The 26369-nt window shown below is 39.3% G+C and overlaps 1 protein-coding gene across 2 annotated transcripts in view; it reads left to right on the top strand.

Moving 5' to 3' along the window:
• The first annotated feature begins 1174 nt into the window (after positions 1–1174).
• The window catches only part of ITSN2 (intersectin 2), a 131511-nt gene continuing 106316 nt past the window's right edge, over positions 1175–26369 (top strand). For both annotated transcript variants that reach the window (XM_021713494.1, XM_021713495.1), the window contains exons 1-8: positions 1175–1339; positions 13767–13859; positions 17315–17378; positions 18122–18285; positions 19722–19925; positions 20094–20190; positions 21967–22106; positions 24793–24856. In XM_021713494.1, the coding sequence (XP_021569169.1) occupies positions 1309–1339; positions 13767–13859; positions 17315–17378; positions 18122–18285; positions 19722–19925; positions 20094–20190; positions 21967–22106; positions 24793–24856 (857 nt within the window). In that variant the 5' untranslated portion in view covers positions 1175–1308. The remainder of the gene's footprint in view (positions 1340–13766; positions 13860–17314; positions 17379–18121; positions 18286–19721; positions 19926–20093; positions 20191–21966; positions 22107–24792; positions 24857–26369) is intronic.

The following is a 26369-nucleotide window of genomic DNA, read 5'->3' as shown; positions in this document are numbered from 1 at the left end:
GGTGGGGGGTCACACTGGGTTGCCCAGGTTTGAGTGCAGTGGCATAATCACGGCTCACTGCAGCCTTGACTTACTGGGCTTAAAAGTTCTCCTCCTGCTTTAGCCTTCTAGGTAGCTGGGACTACAGGTGTACACCACCACACCTGGCTAACTTCTTTTGTAGAGATGAGGTCTCATTATGTTGTCCTTTCTGGTCTTGAACTATGGGCTCAAGCAGTCCTCCTACCTCAACCTTCCAAAGTGCTGGGATTACAGTCGTGAACCACCATACCTGGCCCTTGTGAAGTATTTTAATAAATGAGTAATCTGAGACTCAAAAAAAGGTTAAGTAACTTTTCCATGGTCACATTTAGGAGAATAGCAGAGCTGGGTTTGAACCCACGCTGTTAATTTCTTAAGTCCCTTCTCTTACTATTGAGTTATGTTTAAACAAATATCTATATATGTATTTTAATAATTATGTGTGTATCATAATAATTACTTTAGGCTGTTTTATAAACCTATTGAGCTTAATTAAACAGATGTGCTACGTTTGTTTTGGATATTTTTCTTGTTTGGGTTTTTTTTTTTAAATAGAAGAGTTTTATGAATTTCCATGTTATTCTTATATACTTAATTTATACAGTTGGTTTCTCTGAGGTCAATTCTTGCCTAGTTATAACAACCCTTCCTCTCTTCTAGCTGGGCTCGGTGGCTCAGCCTATAATCCCAGCGCTTTGGGAGGCTGAGGTTAGTGGATTGCCTGAGTCCACGGGTTCGAGACCCGCCTGGGCAACTTGGCGAGACCTCATCTCTACAATAAATCAAAAAATTAGCCAGGCATGGTAGCATGTGCCTGTAGTTCCAGCTAATTGGAAGGCTGAGTCGGAAGGATGGCCTGAACCCAGTAGGTCGAGGCTGCAGTGGCCGGGAGCGGCCACTGCATTCCAGTCTGGGTGACAGAGTGAGACTCCAACTCAAAAAAAAAACAAAAAAAAAAACAACCCTTCCTCTCTTCCAAATTAATTTCTACAAGAATGGTGGCTTGTGCCAAGGGTTTTTTCCCTTCAATATCTGCTATTAAATATGTGACTATTTTTATTTTATTTTTTTAAGGCAGCATCATTAACTAACAAAATCTACCCTACCTCAAATGTAAATTCTGCCTGTTTGGCAGCAGCAGAAGCTCTGCTAAAAGTGTGAGTTGAAGGAGACGGACATTCCTACTGCCTAACAGGTGCGCTAAACTGTGATCTGCCCTTGTATTATTAATGACACAATGTTTTTATGTTACAGATGGCTGAGAGCTAGCAAGGAAAACTCAGGACCATGATGGCTCAGTTTCCCACAGCTATGAATGGTAAGCAACTTTGTGCTTGTGGCAAAATAAGGAGGTTATGGGGTTTTTTTGTGGTAGAGGTTTAAAATATTTATGTATGAATTTTCCTTAATCTTACAAATATAAAGCTTAAAGTGTTCATGTTGAAAATATTTTGATAATTTATTTCAGAACACAGCTCATATCTTCTGTTAGAATATTATGTGTAGATCTCATGACCCAATATAAACATGTTCCACACTCACTGCCACCCTGGCGTCGACCTGCTGGGCTCTGGCAATCATTCCGCCTCAGCCTTCCAAGTAGTTGGAACTACAGGCACGTGCTACCACACCTGGCTAATTTTTGATTTATTGTAAAGATGAGGTCTCGCCAAGTTGCCCTGGCTGGTCTCGAACCTGCAGGCTCAGGCAATCCCCTTGCCTCAGCCTCCCAAAGTGCTGGGATTACAGGCTGAACCCCCAAGCCCAGCCTCTTGTGAGTCTTAATTGAAGCATTACTTGTAAAGCTCTTAGAAAAGTACCTAACATATGGTAAATTTGATTAAATGTTAGCTGTTGTTATTTTGCCAACCTAATAGGTAAAAAATGATCTTTAGTGTTATTTTAATGTGGATATACTGTGCATTACATGTAGTCCCTACAATAAGCCTGTGGAATTAGATAATATTCTTAGTGTTAGAGGTAGCATCTGATGTACAGAGAACACGAACATCTTACCCACATATGCTGGTACATAGTATAGTGCAGAGTTCAGCATGCAAGCTCTGGGGTTAGGCTACCCAGAGCTAATCTCTGTTCTGCCTTGTATTGTATGACCTTGAGCAAATTACCACCATGGGTTTTTAGTTTCCTCACCTGTAAAATGAAGATGATAATAGTACCTTAATGTATAGGGTAGTGGTGGGGATCAGTGAGTCACTTTGTATAAAATCCCTGACACAGTCAGGGCTCAATAAAGGTGAGCTGCTTCCATCCTTTGTCAGTTTTGTTATTTTTTAAATCAGCGTTATCATTTTTCCAAAGTTATATAGTAGTAAATCAGTTCTATCACTATACTTCTTGTGTTCTAGTCACATGAATCTTGACAGGTTTATTTATTTATTTTCTATTAAACTGGTAAGCCAAGTAGGTTTTTATTACATATGTGGTATTTATTTAGGAAGTGTGTAGGTTTAGCTATTTTACATCCTCAGTTCTTCAGTGCATGTGTTTATTAATTAATTATTATTATTATTTTTTGAGGTGGAGTATTACTCCATTGCCCAGGCTGGAGTGCAGTGGCATGCTCACGGCCACCCCAGCGCCAACCTGCTGGGCTCAGGTGATCCTTCTGCCTCAGCCTTCCAAGTAGCTGGAACTACAGGCGCGTGCTACCACTCCCAGCTAATTTTTGATTTATTGTAGAGATGAGGTCTCGCCAAGTTGCCTGGACGGGTCTCAAACCTGCGGGCCCAAGCAATCCACTCATCTTGGCCTCCCAATGTGCTGGAATTACAGACTTGAGCCACCGCACCTGGCCTATTTTTAACTCTAATCTTAAAACGTCACCTTAAGAGAGGATATTTATAGATTTTAAAAACCTAGTCATTTGGGGCTAAGAAAAATTAGTTAAATCTATATTAGTGTTAAAAATTAGAGTGAGCCCCTACTTTTCAATGATATGCATTCCTGGAAAATTGTCTTTGAAAGGCAGATTTTTATACAATACAAGCAGCAAATTTGCATGAGTTTTATATGCCTAAACATATTTGGTTCCTTACTGGGAGAAATGGAATGAACTGAAAAGGTAGTCAGAAGAGAAGGATAGGTGGTTATTAGTCATGTTAAATGTGTAGAGCATTATAAAGAACTCCTCAGAGAACTGTTATAACCATATGAGAACGATAGACAACAAAAAGGTTTATAAGTGACTTTTGTGTTACCTTGAGTCCTGATCTTGCCTCTCTCCTCTTTTTCTCTACTTGGTCATTTGTACAGTCATTTGTAAGTGTTTGCTCTGTGCTGGGTGCTCTTCTAGTTCTGAGGATAGTAAGCTGAACACGCAAAGCTCCTGTACTCCAGGGTTCACAGTCTGGTGGAACAGATGAACGGAATGCAATTACAGCATCTTCTTAAGTGTTCTGTGGAAGCATGAAGTCTCTTGAGAATCTAGAGGAGGTAATTAATGTGACCTGGAGGTGTCAGGAACCTCTTGGAGGAAGTGCCACTTGCCCTGGCCCTTGAAAGATGAAGTTTGAAATGGAAACAGGATGATGTGAGCAGCAGTCCAAGGAAAGGGAATACAGGTCACCGGGTGAAGGAGAGGAGGCTCTGAATGGGATTCTTAAGTCTTTACTTTCTGGAGATAGGGATATGTCACCAGCACTTCTTTTGTCCTTGGTTTTTATTTTATATTGTTTTTTCTCTTTTTAAATATTAAAGATGTTTATGGTAGTGGCATAATTTGCATTTTTTAACCTATAAAAGTAGTTGTATAGTAAGAGCTCAAAAAACTTTTTAAGGAACATTATTCCAAGGGAAAATTTGGTTGCTTTGACAGTTAAGAGAGACCCATATTTTTATATATAAGTATCATTTTAGATGTATTTCTTGTACATCTTGGTATTATTTTTAAATAACAAAAATAACATTGCTAAACTAAAATGTCAAAGTTATTAGGGGACAGTATGGTACTAGTTAAGAGCATGAACCTTGGAGTTATATTCTAAAGTGCAAATTCCAGCTACAGATTAAATTAGCTGTATGATGTTAGGTAAGTTTCAGTTTTTTTCACCTCTAATATGTATAAAACCTAGCCCACAGGGTTGTTATAAAAATTAGATGTGGTAATATCAGTATGCTTAACGTGGTCCTTGGCATAAAGTAATGCTAAGTAAATAGGAGTTGTTGTTGCTACTAAGTACTGTTATTACTCTACTGTTGTTATTATACCTTAAAAATAAGTGATAGAGGAGGTTATTTTTCTGCGACAGCTGGGCAAGAGTTGAGACAATAGTTGGATAAAAGGTGCTAATAAAAGAACTGTGTGTGAGAAAAAGTGAGGTAAGATTAACTCATCTTTTAACAGGGTAGAATTGAGGGATATGTGTCATCCTTAAAAGAAGGAATTTTTAAGATACTGGCCCACATAATTCATTGTGACAGTAATCTACCAGGTCTTGCTTTTGGAGAGCACTGTTTGCTGTTCATCCAGAATGGGGTGGGGCTGGAGCAGAATATTCCAGGGGGAGGGGGGCAGTGGTCGGATAGAAAGAAGAAAAGGCAGTGTGCAACCTGGTTATATAGGACCGTGGTTCTCAGCCCTGGCTGCACATTAGAATCACCTGAAGAGCTTTTACAACATTATGAAGCTTGTGCTTTATTCCTCAGAGATTCTGACTTAATTGGTTTGTGTAGGGCTCAAAAAGCTTTCTTTGGCTGGCTGCAGGGGCTCACACATGTAATCCTAGCACTTTGGGAGGCTGAGGTGGATGGATTGCATGAGCCCAGGAGCTCAAGACCAGCCTGGGCAATATAGTGAAACCTTGCTCTACAAAAAATAAAATTAGCTTGGCGTGGTAGTGTATACTTGTAATCCCAGCTACTCAGGATGCTGAGATGGAAGGATTGCCTGAGCCCAGGAGATGGAGGCTGCCGTGAGCTGTGATCATTGTGATCATGCCACTGCACTCCAGCTTGAGCAACAGAGCAACACCTCCGACCCAAACAAAACAAAACAAAACCACCAAAAAAGAAACTTTTTTCCAAAGATCCCCAGCTGATTCTAATATACATGACTCTAATATACAACATTAGAGGCTGAAAACTTCTGAAGTGGGACATTGGCTGGTGAGGCATTGATTGCCAGCTATATACTTTATTTTGAAAACAATTTTACATACACCATTCTTACAGCAACTCATAAGTAAGAAAATAAAGGACCAGAAGAGTTAAAGGCCTAAGTCACAAGACTGGCTAGACACAGGAGCAGAGCTTTCACTCTTTACTTCCTTACTCTCTTCTACTTCTGTGAAACTGTGAAAAGAAGAGGTTTGTAAAGACGTATTACAGTTTGGGAAGTTGAGATACTGGTTCTCATTTTCAGAGTAAATGGAAAGGATCACAAAATCATTGTTTGTTTTTCATGGTTTGAAAGAACCTCCAACATTACTAGGTTTAGTTAGAACATTTTCTGCTTTAACCCCTCTGACAGCAAAAGAATACCTTCGGAGGCAGTTGATTTTCTCTTTACACAGCTTTGGGTTTATTCAACATGGTGGCCTGTTCCTAATTCTTGTAGGGATTTAAAATGATCACTGAGAGCCGGACTTGGTGGCTCAGCCTGTAATCCCGCGCCTTGGGAGGCTGAGGTGAGTGAATTGCCTGAGCCCGTGTGTTCGAAATCTGCCTGGGCAACTTGGTGAGACCTCATCTCTACAATAAATCAAAAAATTAGCCGGGTGTGGTAGCGTGCACCTGTAGTTCCAGCTACGTGGAAGGCTGAGGCGGAAGGATCGCTGGAGCCCAGCAGGTAGAGGCTGCGATGGCTGGGAGTGGCCACTGAACTCCAGTCTGGGCGACAGAGTGAGACTCCAACTCAAATAAATAAATGAAATAAAATAAAATAACCACTAAGTATTTTACATAACTTTTAAAAATATTTAAGGTTGCTCCCATGTTGTCTTTAATCTTTTACTCTAGACTTAATATCTTTTAGTTTCTTAATTGCCTCATAGAATATTTTAGACCCCTTGTTTTCTTGACCACCTTTCTCTGGAGCTGCTTTGTTGTTCCTAATTATGTGGTCCAGTATCCTTCTCCTAAGGAAGACACTTTTATCCCTCAGTTCTACCCTATTAAAAGATGAGTTACTCTCACCTCACTCACTTTTTCTCATAATTCAATGCTTAGTCTTCTTTCAAAATAGTGATTTAAATTCATTTTATCAAATTATTTTCCTTCTTTCCCTTCCTGAATCTCAAAGAGAACTATAAAAAATCTGAGGTAGCTTTAGAAACTAGAACAGTCAATATCAGTGTACCAGAAACTTTCAAGAGTTTCTAGAAATTATGAAGCACATTAGATTTGAGTCAACATAGGCATAGGTCTGGTAAGTGAACTAATTTTTTTTTCAGTAGGGTTCTAGAGGAGAGGGTGCTGGAATCCAGGGTGGAACATGCAAATCCAAGGGTTTCCATGACTCTACCAGTGCGGTCAGATCAGTATTTCACAGAATTCAATCTCAGACTTTATATATGCAAATAGTGCTCTAAGTACAGAAAGGGAGGGAGTTGTTGCAAAAATTAATTAAATTTAATGAACTGCTAGAAGACAAGTGAGGACAAGCATGTCAGTCTGGAATAACGGGGGCTACGGACACAAGGAGAGCTTATACTTACATGCTCTTTTCTGTGGGCATCAACTGGGTGCTCACCATAAAGGTAAGAGACCAGAAAGAGCCCCCACCCTGGCGCTGCAGGCAGCTGTAAGGATACAGGCACAAAATACTATGTACTTCCTGGATCCCATTAAGCAAAAACTTTAAGCCACTGGGAAAGGGTCATTAAAGACTGTTGCCCCAACAACTTAGGCAAAGACACAATGCTCCTGGGGCAAAAGTAGAAGAAAAATCTACCACCGAGGCAGGGGATGGAACCCTTCTTGAGCTTAAAGTCCTAAACCAATACCAAGCAGAGGTATTTCTCCTACTACTGGAGGAACAATAGGAAAGTCCTTCCTAAGACCAACCACAGATACAAGGAAGATTTAAAATGTCACAGAGAGGAGAGGCAGGAACACAGAGAAGCCCAACTTTTGAGGCTCAGGTGTATAGGGCCTGCTTAAGACTGAGTATGGATCAGACCAGCAGAGAACACTGTCTGTCCTAAATAAAAGCCAAACCTAGGGTGGAGTAATAAGCAATAACAGTCTATTATTGGGGGGGGCAGAGCATGAGAGAAAGCCTCTCTGGTGCAGGGAGAGGTGAAACTGAAAGAGTTCTAGCCTTGAGAAGAACTCTTTAACACCCTGGCTCCTACTATTAGCATATATGACAATAGTTGTCTACTTCTAGAGTAATTTCACGTCTGTGGTACAATGAAGTTATCCATAGCAATAAAAAAATTGAACTCTATTTGAATTGAAGAAACTGAATCTGACAGGAGAAGTGGTTCTACATGATATCTGTCTGATAGTCAATAAAAAAATTAGATACATGAAAAAGCAGGAAAATACAAACCATTGTCAAAAGACAAAGCAGCTAAGAGAATCAGACTCAGAAATGACCCATATATTCGCACTAGTAGACAGGGACTTTAAAATACTATAACTAATATATTAAAGGATCTGGTGAAAAAGATAAACAGTATCCATGAACAGAAGGGGAATTTCAGCAGAGAGATGGAACCTATAAGAAAAAGTCAAGTAAAAATACTAGAAATGTAAAACATGGTTTACTAGAAATAAAAAACATGGTATTAGAGATTAAGAATTTCTTTGAGTTCATTAGTAGCCTCCAAACAGCCAGGAAAGTATTAGTGAACTTGATTGTAAGTCAATAGAAATTATCCAAATTAAAACAGAAAGAGAAAGAAGAGTGTGTTGGGAGAATGGGGGAAGAAGCCAGAACAAGGGTCCTAGAATAGAAAAACAGTGTCAAACGGTCTAAAATAAGTATAATTCAACTCCCAATAGAAGAAAGAAAGAGAATGGAGCAGAAGAAATACTTGAACAAATTGTGTCTGAGGATTTTCCAAAAATAATTAAAACATCAAACAGATCCAAGAAAGTTAGAGAACCCCAAGCAGGATAAATACAAAAGAAAAGGAAAGAAGAGTCTGAGATTTTACTGAGTTTTATGTATTGTGCAAACCAGATGAAACCCCTGCATCAGAGACAAAGGACTTTATTACTAAATAAAGTAGCATGTAGCATGAACTTCATGTTCACGTTGGTTTCTCTTACCTGCTCCCGTACCTCTTACATGCCTACAGGTGTAATGTGGAAAAGGACCTAGGTGGATGCTATATACACAGTGACTTTGTGTTATAGCTGAGGAGCCCCAAGCTTAGGAGACCCCTGTATTTGCAATGTAGACATCTTGAAAAGATAGTCTGGAACAAAAGCTATCGATGCCTTTCTTCAGAAGATATGCAGAAACTGAGAGACTCATGAAGAATTGTCTTCCAACAATTTATATGTCTTATTTTTTTCACTCTCTTAACTTCTGGCAAATTTTCTCATGTACATACTACCACTCATTTGGCTACTCTGATTAATCTTATCAAACAGAGGCTGGGACTACGTTTGTTTGATTTATTTCATGAGTATTTAAGACGGATCAACAGGACTCCAAGCAGCAGGTTGGTCTTAGCCTACAGTGTTTTCAGCTGTGCTTTCCAGGGACCCAGCTAAACAAAGTCCATAAACCATCAACGCCTTCCTAACAAAGCCAGGTAACTTTCTCCCTAAATTTTATATTAACTTTTGCACCTGGCCTGAGGCATTAATCCAAGTACAGCAGGTTGTATTAATGACTGCGCATACTCTACTTGGTCTGCAAAAAGTAAATCTAGTATAATTCTGTAGCAACCCTGGCCAGTAAGTTGAGGCTGGCCTGAATGCCTTCCAAGGCTGAGGAAGTGTTTTCTTAAATACTTGAAGGTCTCTTCATGTACATTACTGTGTTTTTGGAAGGAAGCAAGTTAGTGCCTGGCCTCCACACAAGCAGTAGAATATCAGGGGTGTACATGGAAAGGAAATGTAGTTTACAGTTGTTGCTTCCCCCGCCCCCCTCCAGTAGGACCTACATCAAAAGAGGTTGATAATACCTCTGATGTCCTCCTGGATGCCTGGTGTGTCTTAGGGTTCCTGGTGGAGTTTAATACTTGAGTCTGTTTCTTGCTTTTGGATGAATTGCCTGAGGGAAGCTAGTCCAACTTGTTACGTTTGTCCATGCCACCAGCTAGGTAGAATTCATCCATTACTGCTACTCAGTCTCTTAAATTTAAGGTGCTTCCAGCAGTTTGGGAGAACCACACCAAGGCATTTTTCTTAGTGAGGTAGTTTGTAATGGCAGTTTTGCAAGAGAAAAGATGATGAATGTCTCTCTGAATAATACCATACCTCCTGGAGTCTAAGGTGTTTCTTCAGGTGCCTGCTTGTGTGTCTCTACCTTCACAAAATCTAGTAGCTATAACTTCAGCATTTCCTATTGATCCAGAACAGCTAAATGTGGGAGGAACAAGGATAACTGGAATTAACTGGGGGATTTACAATCCAGACGTGCCTGCAACTAACAGCAACTGCTGTTACGAGAAAGAAAGTTGCATCATGCCCAGGAATGGGTAGGATAGAATCCTGAATTTTCATAATACATCTATAAATCCCTTATAATTCCCTACCCCTCAGCCCTAATCATTAGCCAGGAAGCATCTAATAGGTGATGATTCCTCTCTGAGAACAGTCACATTCAGTGACCAAATGATCTTCCTTTAAGATAGGTGGACCAGGAGGAGGCCGTGGAAGTAGAGTTGGGCAGCTTGTATGACAAAAGGTGCATTGATGTCAGAGTGCGTGTTATCCAGAAAACTGAAAATATGAGACAGTTTAGTTACAAGGGCCACAAGAGTGTGGACATTTTGGACTGATTGGCAACTTTAAAAAGTGTCAACAAGGCAATTTTTAACGGGGGAGCATATGTGGGAGCAGAGGGGAAGTGTTTGTACCTTCTGCTTGATTTTGCTATGAACTTAAACCTGCTCTACAAAATAAAGTCTATTTAAAAATAAAAAAGGCCAGGTTCGGTGGCTCAGCCTGTAATCCCAGCACTTTGGGAGGCTGAGGTGAGTGGATTACCTGAACCCATGGGTTTGAGACCAGCCCAGGCAACATGGTGAGATCTCATCTCTACAATATATCAAAAAATTAGCCACGTGTGGTGGTGCACACCTGTGGTTCCAGCTACTTGGAAGGCTGAGGCGGCAGGATCGCCGGCGCCCAGCAGGTCGACACTGAGGTGGCCATGAGCATGCCACACTGCACTCCAGCCTGGGCCACAGAGTGAGACACTGACTCAAAAAAAGAAAAAAAGAGTGTTCAACATACACAAATATATCATTAAACTTATTGTTTTTGTTTGTTTGTTTTTTGTTTTGTTTTTTTTTGAGTTGGAGTCTCACTCTGTCACCCAGGCTGGAGTTCAGTGGCATGCTCATGGCCACCTCAGTGTCGATCTACTGGGTTCAGGCAATCCTTCTGCCTCAACCTTCCAAGTAACCGGAACTACAGGCACGCACTACCACAGCCAGCTAACTTTTTGATTTATTGTAGAGATGAGGTCTCACCAAGTTGCCCGGGCTGGTCTCGAACCCGTGGGCTCAGGCAATCCACTCACCTCAGCCTCCCAAAGGCGCGGGATTACAGGCTGAGCCACCGAGCCCAGCCATTAAACTTATTAAGAAAACAACCAATTTAATAACAGGACAAAGTCAGGCTCGGTGGCTCAGCCTGTAATCTCAGCACTTTAGGAGGCCGAAGCGAGTGGATTACATGAGCCCATGGATTCAAGACCAGCTGGGCAAGTTGGTGAGACTTTGTCTCTACAATAAATCAAAAAATTAGCCAGGCATGGTAGTGTGTGCCTGTAGCTCTGGCTACTTGGAAGGCTAAGGTGGAAGAATCGCCGGATCCCAGCATGTTGACGCTGGGGTGACCATGAGCGTGCCACTCACTCAGCCTGGGCAACAGAATGAGACTCCAATTCAAAAAAAGAAAAGAAAAGAAAAAAATGTGTCATTAGTTTGAGGTACCACCGATAGCCTGAGAGAGTGACAAAAGATCCAATGCAGTCAGTCTGCAGAGAGTCAAGGGGGCAATGCCATGTGCAGTGAGTCCTCCCTTATCACACACATGCACATATACACATGCTCACAGGAGTCGCAAGTCTGTCATGCAGTGGTATCCTCTGCATCAGAAACATAGTTATACTTGATTTCAGTCTAAATCAGAGAATGGGCCCTTACTGGGGATTGTGGGTATCCACATACGTGACCCAGACAATTCAATTAACAGTTGAAGTTTGTTTTCAATTTGCAGCCCCAAAGAAGGAGTCTTTGATCTGTCAGTCTGTAATTTTCCAAGTGGCAAACCAAGTAGCTGAGCCACTGGCAGAAACCCAAGTATCTGAGTTTTGCCTGCTGAATGCAATTATCATGTCTCCTTTCAGTTCAGCTATCTCTGGGGCTGAACAGCTGCTGAAGCCCAGTGAACACCATCAGTTTGTAGCTTTTTGATGCGAGGGCTTCATTGATCCAGTAGCATGGCTTCAGACAGTAGAGGGGAAATAAAGTTTCCTCTCAGAGGGATAGCCACTACTTTTTTTATGTAAAGCCAAGAAGCTGTTGGGGCCAGGGTCTCTGTATTCTTGGTCATACCATTTCTATTTGACAAGCAAGGATTTTCCTACCTTGTTAGTTATGGAATTCCCAAAATGGGATTCTCAGGTCAGAGAGTCATTTGGCTTCCATGGATCAAGCATTCAGACCTCAAAAGGTGTCTCCAGGTAGAGGCTGCTTCCTTTGCCAAAGGCTCCAGTTGGTAGCATCATCAGACAAAGAACCTTGTACTGTTTTCATTACCTGGCGTCCAATTCTGTTGAAGTTTACCAGACACCACTCCTGGTGGAGGTATTTAATTTTGCTAGGAATAATATGTGTTAGTGTCTTTGTTTTGACAAATGTACTATGGTTGTGTAAATCATTAATATTGTAGAAATTGGGTAAAGGAATCCTGTACTATCTTTGTGGCTTTTCTGTAAATCTAAAATTATTCCAAAGTAAAAGCTTTCATTTTTTATTTTTTTGAGTTCGAGTCTCACTCTGTCACCTAGGCTGGAGTACAGTGGCATCACCTAAGCTGGAGTGCAGTGGCATGCTCATGGCCACCACAGCGTCAACCTGCTGGGCTCAGGTGATCCTTCCACTTCAGCCTTCCAAGTGGCTGGAACTACAGGTGTGTGCCAACACACCTGGCTAATTTTTTTTTATTAAATTAAAGATGAAGTCTCTCCAAGTTGCCCAGGTTGGTCTTGAACCCCTGGGCTTAGGCAATTCTCTCCTCCGCCTCCCAAAATGCTGGGATTACAGGCGCGAGCTACATGCTGGCTAAAAGCTTATATTAAAAAGTACTGGATAGCTCTCTGTAGCTTCTAGGGTGAAGGTCAGACTCTTGAAGATGGTATTTAAAACGCTTTAAGTTAATTCCTCCCTGCCTGTGTCTTACCACTTTCTCATACTCACATGGTGCTCTCCCTGTTGGGAGTTGCCTTGCGCATGCCTTGACTTCTCATGCTGTGCCCTTTTGTGTGATTGTTCTTTTTTTTCTTTTTTTTTTTTTTGAGTTGGAGTCTCACTCTGTCGCCCAGACTGGAGTGCAGTGGCTGCTCCCGGCCACCGCAGCCTCGACCTGCTGAGCTCCGGCGATCCTTCCGCCTCAGCCTTCCAGTAGCTGGAACTACAGGCGTGCGCTACCATGCCCGGCTAATTTTTTGATTTATTGTAGAGGTGAGGCTTCACCAAGTTGCCCAGGCGGGTCTCGAACCCACGGGCTCAGGCAATTCACTCACCTCAGCCTCCCAAGGCGCGGGATTACAGGCTGAGCCACTGAGCCTGGCTAAAATGTTCTTTTTATTTTTGATTTTTGAGTTGGAGTCTCACTCTGTCACCCAGGCTGGAGTACAGTGGCACGTTCACGGCTGCCACAGCTTCGGCCTGCTGGGCTCAGCCGATTCTTCTGCCTTAGCCTTCCAAGTAGCCAGAACTACAGACACATGCCCCCACGCCCAGTTAGTTTTTGTGATTTAGAGTAGAGGTGAAGTCTTGCCATGTTGCCCAGGCTGGTCTCGAACCCCTGGGCTCAGGCAATCCTCTCACCAAAGTTGCTGGGATTATAGGCTGGGCCACTGTGCCCAACCAATGTGTGAAATGTTCTTATCCCACTTTTTCACATGGCAAAATTCAAGCCAAGTTTCAACACTCTGCCTCAGTGTGACATACCTTTCGTGTTATCTTATCCATGGTACTTCTAACTCAGAATTAGCATAGGTTTTTGTGTGTGTGTGTATATTTCTGCTTGGGATTCTTCAGTGGTTAATACTGTAAATGTTGGTAGTTGTTTTCTAGAGAATGAAATTTCTTGAGGATGGGAATATTTTATTCATCTTTTTATTGCTTGATTCCTATTTCCAGTGAGTGTTAAACAGTAATTGTTCAATAGTCACTAATTGAATGTATAGGTGAAAAGCTTTAGTGCTGTGCTATATATGATTATAATAGAGCTCTACTCTTTATATCACTCAGATTTTAAATACTGTCATTAAAGTGACACTTGTGACTTATATTTGTATTTTAGAGTTGTATTTTGAGCATCCCCATGTATGCACTATAATTTCTTTGTCTTCCACATTTTAGGAGGGCCAAACATGTGGGCTATTACCTCTGAAGAACGTACAAAGCATGACAAGCAATTTGATAACCTCAAACCTTCAGGAGGTTACATAACAGGTTTGTGTTTATAGTTTGTTCTGTTCTATTTGTGAATTAGGCTTCTTTTCATGTAATATCTTAGAATTAGTTTTAGTTTGACTGCTATCAGATTTGTATTATTAAGTGATAAAATTCACACCAGTCAGAATTCTGAAATTTAAAAATAGTAGCTTTCTTATTTTTCCTAGAACTTTGTTAATTTGTTGTTGTGAGTTGACATATGGAAGATTTTTCTTGAATCCCAAATGATAGTCAAGAATTTCAGTTTAATTGTCTAGTTCCACATTTTGACATTATATCTAGAAAGTTTTCCATTTATTTTTTGCATCAGATACATTTCTTGGAAAATAATCTATAATTTTTTCTTGGAATCTGTTTTCTTAATGTTAGCCTTCTATCTTTGAGGCTATACCAAGCACTGATTGTTGACGCTAACCCTTGTTTTGCAGAAAGACTACCAGAGCAAAAAAGGGGCAACTTATGTATGCCTTTCAAGTTTTTTTCTAAAAATGAAATTTTTTCTGTGCAAAACCACCTTGATGCTTTATATACAGTAATAGTAAATATAACAATTATTATAACATTTATCAAATGTTTATGCCACATGATATGCTAAATGCACTATCTCATTTAATCTTCACAGCAACCCTGTGAAGTAGGGACTCGTGTTGTCTGTATTTACAGATGGTGAAACTGAGACTAAGTGATGTTTATTATGTAACTGCCTAAGGTTACAAAAAATGGTTGTTGTTGATCTGGGCTTTGAAACCATTCAGTTGATTTTGGAATCCATCCATTTAGCCATTATAGTTTAATATTATTTGAACTCATATGATAGCAACTACCTTACTTGGTATCAGGATTTGATTACTTTGCTTATAAGATAATAGCCTTCTTTGTTACTGTTCATGAATGCTAGCAGAAGACTCAAGATTCTTGAAGGAGAGATGAAAAACTTTATTACGAACAGCACAGCTAGCAACATGAGCAATGGTATCTTTCTGTTGTCATCCTTTGTTCCCTAAGTTTCACAGGGACAATGCGGAGAGCTCAGAAGGTGCTGGTTGTGTTATAGGAGAGGAGCACTAAATTTGGGAAACTCATCCTTTTGTAGCAAGCAGTGAAGCAAGTTTGACAAAGATTGTCTCAGTGGGAGACATCACCTCATGCCTCAGGATTGCTCACTGCAAACCCAATTCTGGGAAATGACCCAGGCCAAGAACAGTTAGTCTTGCAGTCTTGGCATACACAGCAAGACATGTAGGAATGTGAGGAAACTCATGGAGGACTATCACTCCCAACACCTGGTACTTTTTATATCAGATTATTTTAGGGACTAATGCCTTAATTATTTTTTAAGTTTTAGAATCATGGGGTGTATGTGGGGATTTGTTACGTAAGTATATTGTATGAAGGCAAGGTTTGGGCTCTGACTAGCCTTCCCTGTCCATCTAGTAGTGGACATGGTACCCAGTGGGTGGTTCTGTATCCCTTATCCCTCTTCTTCCCTCCCTCCTCTAGCAGTGCCCAGTGTCTGTTTTTTCCTATGCTTGTGCCCCTGTGTGCCCAGTGTTTAGTACCCACTTATGAGTGAAAACATGTGATATTCAGTTTTTTTGTTTCTTAAATAATTCACTTAGAATGATGGTCTCCAGCTGCATCCAAGTTGCTGTGACATATATGATTTTGTTCTTCTTTATGGCTGTGTAGTGTTCCATAGTATGTATGTACCACTTTTTCTTTAGCCAGTCCTCCTTTGATGGGCACATGGGTTGCTTCCATGTTTTTGCTACTGTGAATAGTACTGCAATAAACATACAAGTGCAGATGTCTTTTTGGTAGAATGATTTGTGCTCCTTTGGGAATATTCCCAGAAGTAGGATCGGTTGCTGTGTTGAATGGTAGTTCTATTTTTTGTTTTTTGAGAAATCACCAAACTGCTTTCCACAAAGATTGAACTAGCTTACATTCCCACCAACGCTGAAAGATCATTCCCTTTTTCTGCAGCCTCACCAAAACCCGTTGTTTTTTTGAATTTTTAATAATAGCCATCCTGACTAGTGTGGGATGGCATCTCATTGTAATTTGATTTGCATTTCTCTCATGGTTAGTGATGCTGAGCATTTTTTCATGTTTGTTGGACGCTTGTATGTATTCCTTTGAGAAGTGTCTGTTCATGTCCTTTGCTCACTTTTTAATGGGGTTATTTGTTTTTTTCCTGTTGATTCATTTGAGTTCTTTGTAGATTCTGGATGTTAGGTCTTTGTTAGACCTTTGCAAATATTTTTTTCCCCATTCTGTAAGGATTGTCTCCTTACTCTCATGATAGTTTCTTTTGCTGTGCAGAAGCTTTTAGCTTGATAGCATCCCATCCGCCAATTTTAATTTTTGCTGTGTTAGCTTTTAAGCACTTGGCCATTAATTCACTGCCTAGGCTGATGTCCAGGAGAGTGTTCCCTAGGTTTTCTTCTCAGATTCTTATAGTTTATAGTTTCACATTTAGTTTAAGTCCTTGATCCATTTTGGGTTAATTTTTGTATATGTCATTAAGTCGGGGTCCAGTTTCATTCTTTTGCATATGGTTAGCCAGTTTTCCCAGCATTTACTAAATAGGGTTTCCTTTCCCCGATGTTTGTTTTTGCCAGTTTTGTCAAAGATGAGTTGGTTGAATGTCTGTGGTTTATTTCTGGGTTCTCTATTCTGTTCTATTGGTTTTATGTGTCTGTTTTTGTACTAGTACTGAGTTTTGGTTATTGTTGCTTTGTAGTAAGGTTCAAAGTCTGGAAGTGTGATTTCACCAGTTTTGTTCTTTTTGCTGAGGATTGCTTTAGCTATTTGGGCTCTTTTTTGCTTCCATATGGATTTAAGTTTTGTCTTTTCTAGGTCTGTGAAAAATGTTGCTGGAGGTTTGATAGGGGTTGCATTTAATCTGTAGATTGCTTTAGGTAGTATGGACTGATTCTTCCAAACCATGAGCATGGGATGTTCTTCCATTTGTTTGTGTCATCTTTGATTTCTTTGGACAGTGCTTTGTAGTCATCACTGTAAAGATCTTTTACCTCTTTGGTTAGGTGAATACCGAGATACTTTATTATTTTTTCCTGTAGCTTTTGTGAGTAGGATTGTGTTTTTGATTTGGTTTGCTTGTTGTTGGGAATAGTGCTTTTAAATATAGATTTTACTAAATAGAAGAATTACAAGAAAGGACCTCTTTGTGAAAAGTGTAAGACAAATAACATAATCTTTCATCATTGATTAATGCATAATAGAACTTCAGTTGTGATTTTTGTTTTAAAATATCTGTCTTATTAAGTAATGTAAATAATTTTATATGTATTTCTCTTTTATTGATTCTTTAATGATTGAAATTAAAATGATAAAAAATCAATAGCTTATACCCATTAATATTAAAAGGCATTGGAATAATTTTATTTACTAATTTGCTGTTTGGGTTTTCTTTTTATTATCTTTAGGTGATCAAGCACGTACTTTTTTCTTACAATCAGGTCTGCCAGCTCCCATTTTGGCTGAAATATGGTAAAGTGTTTTCTCTTATAGATGAACTTAAATTTCTGATAGTCTTTTAAAAAAAATTACAGTGTTAACATAAAATTGTTTTTAGTTGTACTGTATTGTTAAGAATATTTTTTCAGTTTTTTCTGATTTCAGTAGAACTTTTAAGGAAACAAGATGTATACATTATATTGAGAAAATTTTTTTTATAATTTGGTAGAATCACAAAACCTTCTTTCTGTTTTTTTGTAGTTTCATCATCTATAAGCCAAAAATTAACCCTCCCTTTCCCTGCTCCTACTTTAAAGAAATTATTCTCTATAATATCTATTTTAAATATAATGTATTTACAATAAGTAACAACCCCTGCCATTTTTTCTATTTGGAATATTCTCATGTGAGGCACTTAACAAGTGTTCAGTAAATATTTGAACAAATGAATACATTAAATTTATAAGTATTATACTCTTGAATTTTTTTCTACCCATACTGGTAGAATTTATTCCAAAGGTCTCTAGATTCTATATAGACAGACAGTATTTTATTAGCTGTTATTGCTGGCCAGTATTTCCTAATGTGTATGTTTTAGCTTTTTGTTACATATATATGAATATTTATATATATATAATATGTATGTATGTATATGTAAAACTAAGTGAATGATCTACATGTAAATGCTATAATATTATTTTGTTAACCCCAAAGTAATGCTAGTTTTCTCACCACTCCCTCACATGCCAATCCACCCACATCATGCTCCTTTTTAGGGCTTTATCAGACCTGAACAAGGATGGGAAAATGGATCAGCAAGAATTCTCCATAGCTATGAAGCTCATCAAACTAAAGCTTCAAGGCCAGCAGTTGCCTGTGGTTCTCCCTCCTATTATGAAACAACCCCCTATGTTCTCTCCATTAATTTCTGCTCGTTTTGGTATGTATTTATTAATTTAATTACCTATATTTGATAGTTAAACTTTATTTCTAGGCTAAAGAATTTGTTAGCACAAAATGACAATCCCCAGATTCCAAATTAATTTTCATACTAAATATTAAATTCACTGTCATGGGTCCATGTGTCCCAGTTTTTTAGGGACAGTTCTGATATATTTCTTTTGTACTGGCATCTAATCCAGTTCGTGTCTCCTTTCACAGCTCCCAATTGGGTGATAGATTATACAGTCCGCCTAGTCATAGCCAATCCTAACTACTGTTCTTAGTTTCTTCTAATATGTATGAGCAATATAGAAAAAAGCTCAAAGAATTTTAAACTCACTTGAAATGGTTTAATTTGGTGAATAATTAAAAAATTTATGTAAATACAAATTTATTTTGTTTACAGTTAATTAGCCAGCTAAATTTAGGACCGAAAGTTGCAGACTTTGGGCTAATAACATATTCATTAGAGATAACCAAGTTGGTATGTTTCCTATTAATTTTTATTAGCCAGATTCATATTAATTATATGTAAGAAACGCTCATTTTGAATGGAACACTTAATTAGGTATCTATGTATCTGAAACATGCTCTTACACTCCAGACATTGGATCTTATGACACAAAATTTTAAAGCCAGGCATGGTGGTGCTCACCTGTAGTCCCAGTTGCTTGGGAGACTGAGGCAGTAGGATCGCTTGAGTCCAGGAGTTTGAGGCGGTAGTGTGCTATCATCATATTGAATAGCCATTTCACTCCAGCCTGGGCAACATAGTGAGAACCTATCTCAAAAACAAACAAGTCTATTTCACTATTGTGATGAACTTTAGAGAGAAACAGTAAAGCATTGTGTGACCATATTTTCATATTATACTTAGAGTTCTGTACTTAGTAAATTAGTAAAAGTCATAATTTTGTTCCCTTTTAAAATTTGTCCTTGAATTCATAGGTATGTTACTTATAAGAAAAGTGAAATATGTGGCATACTTTCTTGCAAATATAAGGCGTCTTCTAAAGTATCTGTTAATTAGAACCTTTTTGTTTGGGGAGTGTGTGTGTATTAGTCTAGTAATTAGCACTGTATTTGTTATCCTTTCACCAAAAAACCTCATTTGATCAGGTAATACATTCTCTCTTTGAGGATATGATATTTAATTGGAAAAAGGCTGTTTAATTTATTATATGATGAAACAAGAGAATCTTGAACTCCTTACTAGGCATTTTCTTAGTTCTTTCAGGTCAGGATATTAATATTAAAAGAAGTAGTTTACCTCCCTCACTGCTGGGTCAAAGCAACTTTGTGAATTTTTTCAGGAGTTTGCCCCTGGTATTTCTATAAACATAGAGTTTGCTCACTATACTGTTAACTGTTTTTTGGCACATCTTTTATAATTGATTTACTAGCACTGGAAAATGTGTTTTCTTTTGTCTTTAGGAATGGGAAGTATGCCCAATTTGTCCATTCCTCAGTCATTGCCTCCAGTTGCACCTATAACACCCTTGTCCTCTGCGACTTCAGGGACCAGCCTTCCTCCCTTAATGATGCCCGCTCCCCTAGTGCCTTCTGTTAGCACATCATCATTACCAAATGGAACTGCCGGCCTCATTCAGCCTTTACCCATTCCTTATTCTTCTTCAAGTAAGTACTTTGTTTCTAATGAGTATTTCATGTGGAGAAAGAAGCTGTTATGTTTGTGTTTGAATAGATACAAATTTTTTCATACTTAGCATTAACTTTGCCCTTTTTTTCTTTTCTCTCTCTTTCCCTCCCTCCCTCCCTCCCTCTCTTCCTTCCTTTCTTTTCTAGCATTGCCTCATGCATCATCTTACAGTCTGATGATGGGAGGATTTGGAGGTGCTAGTATACAGAAGGCCCAGTCTCTGATTGATTTAGGATCTAGTAGGTATGAATACTTACAACTGACAGCCTTTTATGTTTTTTAATAAGAAATCTTTATTTAACAAATGACTTTTTTAAAGCTCAGAGCTTATTCAAGTTTCACTTTGTAATGGCCAAATATAAGTACTTAAGGTAAATTTACTACTTATACCTCACATACATTTTTTATTTTTAGAATTATTATTATTATTTTTTTGAGTTGGAGTCTCACTCTGTTGCCCAGACTGGAGTGCAGTGACCACTCCCGGCTACCACAGCCTTGACCTGCTGGGCTCCGGCGATCCTTCCACCTCAGCCTTCCAAGTAGCTGAAACTACAGGCGCGTGCTACCACACCCGGCTAATTTTTTATTTATTGTAGAGATGAGGTCTCGCCAAGTTGCCCAGGCGGGTCTCGAACCCGCGGGCTCAGGCAATCCACTCACCTCAGCCTCCCAAAGCGCGGGATTACAGGCTGAGCCACCAAGCCCAGCTATTTTTAGAATTATTAAATGTGTGTGGTATTTTATTTTTGAAAAAAAATATTTCATGTAAGCTAAAAATATTCTGTTATATTTTAATTTGTCAATTTTTTGCCCAAAGCTACATACTCTTCTTTTTTAAAAAATGTGTATTTCCCAAAACGTCTCATAATTATTGTACATAGTTAATTTCTTTGTTGAGCAAATTCTGCAAATTGAGTATCTTTTAAATTTTAGGAAGCACAAAAGCATTAATACTCATTCATTGACCCTTCATGTATCACTCTTACAGTCTTCAGAGCAGTGCAGTGTACTAAGAATGTCAGTTTTGACCCAAAACAGCAACATTCATATCCCAGCTTGAATACTCACTGATTTTGTGATTTTTTTTTTTCTTAACATCATTGAGTCATAGTTTATTCATCTAAAAGATGGGACAACAATATTTTTTAAGTTTGTTGGGAGGATTAGGAATAATATTTGTAAAGGCTTTAGAACAATACAAGGTCCGGCACATAGTAGGTTCTTGATATGTAGTCATCCCACAGAGTTCTATGCTTAATGTGGTACATGTTTTACTAAGAGTAGTGATAACTGCTTAAATAATTGAAATATACAGATGCAAAAGCAGTTACCATTACATCATATAAAATATGATTCTTAATGTCATTAAAGTATGATTCTTAATGTCATTGCCTTTAATGTTTAATTAAATGTATTTAGTAACATATACATTTTATTTATTTATTTATTTATTTATTTTTGAGTTGGAGTCTCACTCTGTCGTCTAGACTGGAGTACAGTGGCCGCTCCCGGCCCCCGCAGCCTCGACCTGTTGAGCTCTGGCGATCCTTCCACCTCAGCCTTCCAAGTAGCTGGAACTACAGGCGCACGCTACCATGCCCGGCTAATTTTTTGATTTACTGTAGAGATGAGGTCTTGCCTGCCCAGGCGGGTCTCGAACCCGTGGGCTCAGGCAATCCACTCACCTCAGCCTTCCAAAGGCGCGGGATTACAGGCTGAGCCACCGAACCCGGCTTTTATTTATTTTTTTATCAATATTTTTTAGTTTGATATTGTGGGGTACAATTTAGGGTTAGGTATACAAATATGCTTCGTTCAGGCACCCTTGATGATAAGGGGTGTCTCCCCGTCCCCAGACAGATATTGACTACTGTTAATCCCACCTCCCCTCCCCCCCATAGTTTCCCATCACTGTCAGTCTTTTTTTTTTTTTTTGTAGTATTATGGTTGGATGTTCAAGGTCTACTATATGAGTGAGAACAGTAACATATACATTTTAAATAAATTTCTTTATAGCTCAACTTCCTCGACTGCTTCCCTCTCAGGGAACTCACCCAAGACTGGGACCTCAGAGTGGGCAGTTCCTCAGCCTTCAAGATTAAAATATCGGCAAAAATTTAATAGTCTTGACAAAAGCATGAGTGGATACCTCTCAGGTAAATGGCATATAGTGCGTAAGAGTATGAGAGAGTTAACATTTTTTTTTATATGGACTTTCTTTGAAGAGCTTTTATTTGAATTTGTATTTTGTAGCACATCTGACATTTTTTTTTTTGAGTTGGAGTCTCACTCTGTCGCACAGACTGGAGTGCAGTGGCCGCTCCCGGCCACCACAGCCTCGACCTGTTGGGCTCCGGCAATCCTTCCGCCTCAGCCTTCCAAGTAGCTGGAACTACAGGTGCACGCTACCACACCCGGCTAATATTTTTTTGATTTATTGTAGAGATGAGGTCTCGCCAAGTTTCCCAGGCGGGTCTCGAACCCGTGGGCTCAGGCAGTCTACTCACCTCAGCCTCCCAAAGTGTGGGATTACAGGCTGAGCCACCGAGCCCGGCTACATCTGACATTTTAACATCCAAAAAATGTAGCAGGCATTTGATAAATGCAAATGTTGTAAGTTGTGTAAGGATTCACAGATGGATTCAACTTGACTGCTTTCCTTAGAGTTCTTACAGTCAAGTTGAGCACTTGATATACACAGCATAGATATACACCCAGCTTTTTGGAAAAAGACTTGTGCCTTGAGATGGTCAAACCTCATCCTCTGAGCTTTGTGTTGAATGGAGAGCCTCAAGTCATGAGGGAGAGTGTGTGGAACTTGCCTCAGCTTGCTTTGCCCGATAGTCCTCTTCTGCTCTGGGCGTTTGCTCTGCTTGTCCTTACTAAAACCTCAAGTGAGCATTGCTCACCCTTTAATGCTCTAACTCAAGTGTGACTGTAAAACTTGATCTTAGATCCTGATAGAACATTTGAGTCCAGACTAGAACATGACCCAGGCTGTACTTGTTGAGAGTAGCAGAGGGGATATAAATAAGGGTGATAGGCAAGTAGAGTTCCCACCCTCTAACTTTCCTACTCAACAAGAAATTATGAACTAGGACAGAGCAAAATAAGTGTTTAAAAATAATAGAACTTAAAAGTTCTAGGAAAGATAGAATGGGAGATATTAGCATTGAAGAGATCAGATAAAACATCTTATAGGGAGGGAGCATTTAAGCTCCATCATAAAAGTAAGAGTTAGGATTTGGATAGATCGTGCTTGAAGATGTTGTAAGTTGTGTAAGGATGTTGTAAGTTGTGTAAAGATGTTGTAAGAAGATGTTGTAAGTTGTGTAAGTTGTGGAGGGCATTTGAGGGTGAAAAGAAGAAATCCTAAGAGAAAAAAGTATGTGACCTGTTTTTAGAATGAAAAATAGTGTATGAAATAGGAGTCTCTGGCCTGTAGTCGTATAGTGGGGCAAGGAAGCAAGCAATAAGGTTTTGAAATTGATTGCACAAGCAAAATATACAATATTTTCTTTAAAGATACATGTATGATTAAAAGCTTTTTTTTCAAGTAAGGGAATTATGCAACAAAATTCAGGATTGTGATTACTTTTGTAGGGGAGGCATAGAAATAAAGTTTGGGCACATGATAGATTCAAGGCATTTAGTGATGATGTAGTTCTTAAGATGGGTGATAGAATATGAGAGGTTTCCCAGAAGAAATGACATTTGAGCTGGATCTTAGAGGATAGACTACCAGATAGAAAGTGGAAGGACTGGCATTCTAGGAAGAGACTATCGAATGTCCAGCGGTTTGGCAGACTTAGAGTATGCATTTCAAATGAGCTTTTTTTAGTAAAGTACTCTGTTGGCTCCCTGTGGCCCTTGGTATTACTCAGACTTTGCCTGCACACTTTTAAAGCCCTCCAGCTGTGTGTGTCTGAGCGTTTGCATCCCTTGTCTTTTCTCTCCTGTTTGCTCTGTTGCCTAACGCTAAGGAATCTTCTTTCAATTATCCTTGTCCAAGAGCTGGAATAGTAATTCTAAACCTTTTTTTAGGGTCGAAATAGCCTTCTATCTCTCTTATTAGAAGAATCTTTCTTTCAGCACTTCCTATGTGAACTTCCTGTGTTCAGGTTGCTATGTGAAATCTGAGGAGTAATTAGTGGAGTGAGACTTTTAGATATTCTCAGTGTTTTTCTTTATGGGATTTCTATTAAATGGCTAGATTTTAAAAAATAGATGAAAAAGGTTTAAAAGTTGTATAATATAAGCATTCAGCTGCATGTTATAATACATGGTAGCTTTGATTATCAAATCCTCTGTGTTTAAAGCTCAGTGGAACAATGGATTCAGCTTCCTTTGTGCTAGTTTTGTAGTAGGAGCTGTTGCTGAGGAAGCATTGGCAGACGTCATCTTTTGTGTGCAGTGTTGTTTTGGACAGACCTTAACTCAGGCTGAACCCAGAGTAGGGGCTGATTTGTGGTACTTACAGCTCAGTCACGTAGGAGTGGGTGATGTGACACCTCCTGGGAGTACAAGAAGACCCATATGTGTAGCCTCTAATGCGCTCTATGCCTGGTATTTTGTTCCTTCATGTCATCTACTTGTACTCTTATCTTGCTGAAAAGACATGGGGGGAGCACTTGATTTCACTAGTTTTAGATTTTAAATTCCTTGGGACAGAGACTTTTACATTACTACTGAATGCTTAGTACCTAACACATTGTAAAAATTGTTTATGTTAAAAGTTCCCAGGATAGCAGCAATGTTATTTTATAGATATAGCTAGTTAGGTTTGCATGACTTTAAGGAGACTAAATAATTTTTTCTTTATGGTTTTCCCCACTCAATCAGGTTTTCAAGCTAGAAATGCTCTTCTTCAGTCAAATCTTTCTCAAACACAGCTAGCTACTATTTGGTGAGTTTGTCTATTACATTTGATTTATGTAACTTTACATCTTCTATTGTAAGAATGATACTGTTTCTGTAAAAGTTTGTGACTCAGAGATGCACCATATAAGCAGCCATTTAAAAATTAATATTAGGGTGCCTGAATGAAATGTAATCATACACCTAACCCTTAACTGTACCCCACAAAACCATAATAAAAAATATTGATAAAAAAATAAAATAAATAAAAAAATAAAAAATTAATATTAAGCTTGAAAGCAAATGTAATTGTAACTGTGTAAAACATTGTTGTATACTTAGGCTACACTAAATTTATCTTTTTTTTTTTTTTTTTTTGTCGGACTCTCACTCTGCCGCCCAGGCTGGAGTGCAGTGGCACACTCATGGGCACCACAGCCTTGACCCTCTGGGCTCAAGTGATCCTTCCACGTCAGCCTTCCAAGTAACTGGAATCACAGACATGCACTACCATGCCTGGCTAGTTTTTTTGTTTATTTAGAGATGAGATCTCACCATGTTGCCCAGGCTGGTCTCAAACCTGTGGGTACAGGCAGCTCTCTCACCTCCATCTCCTAAGTGCTAGGATTACAGCGTGAGCCACCATGCCTGGCTAAGTTTTTTTTTTAAGTATTTTTTTCTTCAATAATAAATTAACCCTAGCTTACTGTAACTTTTTTACTTTATAAGCTTTTTAATTTTAGAAAAATTTTTTGACTTGTAATAACACCTAGCTTAAAACACAAACGCATTATACAACTGTACAGAGATACTTCTTTAAATCCTTATTCTGCAAGCTTTTTTATACTTTTAAAATATATTATTTTACTTTTTAAAATTTTTGTTATAAACTAAGAAACAAACACACACATTAGCTTAGGCCTACACAGGGTCAAGATCATCAATGTCATTGTCTTTCACTTCCACATCTTGTCCCCTGGAAGGGATACAGGGGCAATAACTTGGATGGGACTTTCGTCTCCTATGATAATAATGCCCTCTTCTGGAATACCTCCTGAAGGACCTACCTGAGACTGTTTTGTTGTTGTTGTTTTGTTTTTTTTGAGTTGGAGTCTCACTTTGTCGCCCAGGCTGGAGTGCAGTGGCACGCTCATGGCCACCCCAGCGTCAATCTGCTGGGCTCTGGCGATCTTTTCTGCCTCAGTCTTCCTAGTAGCCAGAACTACAGGTGCGTGCTACCACGCCTGGCTAATTTTTTTTAAAATTTATTATGATGACAAGCTTGCCAAGTTGCCTAGGCTGGTCACGAACCCACGGGCTCAGACAATCATCCACTTGCTTCGGCCTCCCAAAGTACCTGGCCTCTCATTTTTAATATATAGGTAAATGTGATTTGATAGGTGAATTAACCATGAACTAAGACAAATCACTTTCTTAGAAGTTACAGTTTCCAGCTGGGCTCGGTGGCTCAACCTGCAATCCTGTACCTTGGGAGGCTGAGATGAGTGGATTGCCCGAGCCCGCAGGTTCGAGACCCGCCTGGGCAACTTGGTGAGACCTCA

The sequence above is a fragment of the Carlito syrichta genome, unplaced genomic scaffold (genome assembly GCF_000164805.1).
Source record: "Carlito syrichta isolate Samal-C Ts95f unplaced genomic scaffold, Tarsius_syrichta-2.0.1 Scaffold304574, whole genome shotgun sequence".
Classification (NCBI taxonomy): Eukaryota; Metazoa; Chordata; class Mammalia; order Primates; family Tarsiidae; genus Carlito; species Carlito syrichta.
Note: the sequence above shows the minus strand (reverse complement) of the source record. Positions and strands in the feature narration are given on the sequence as shown.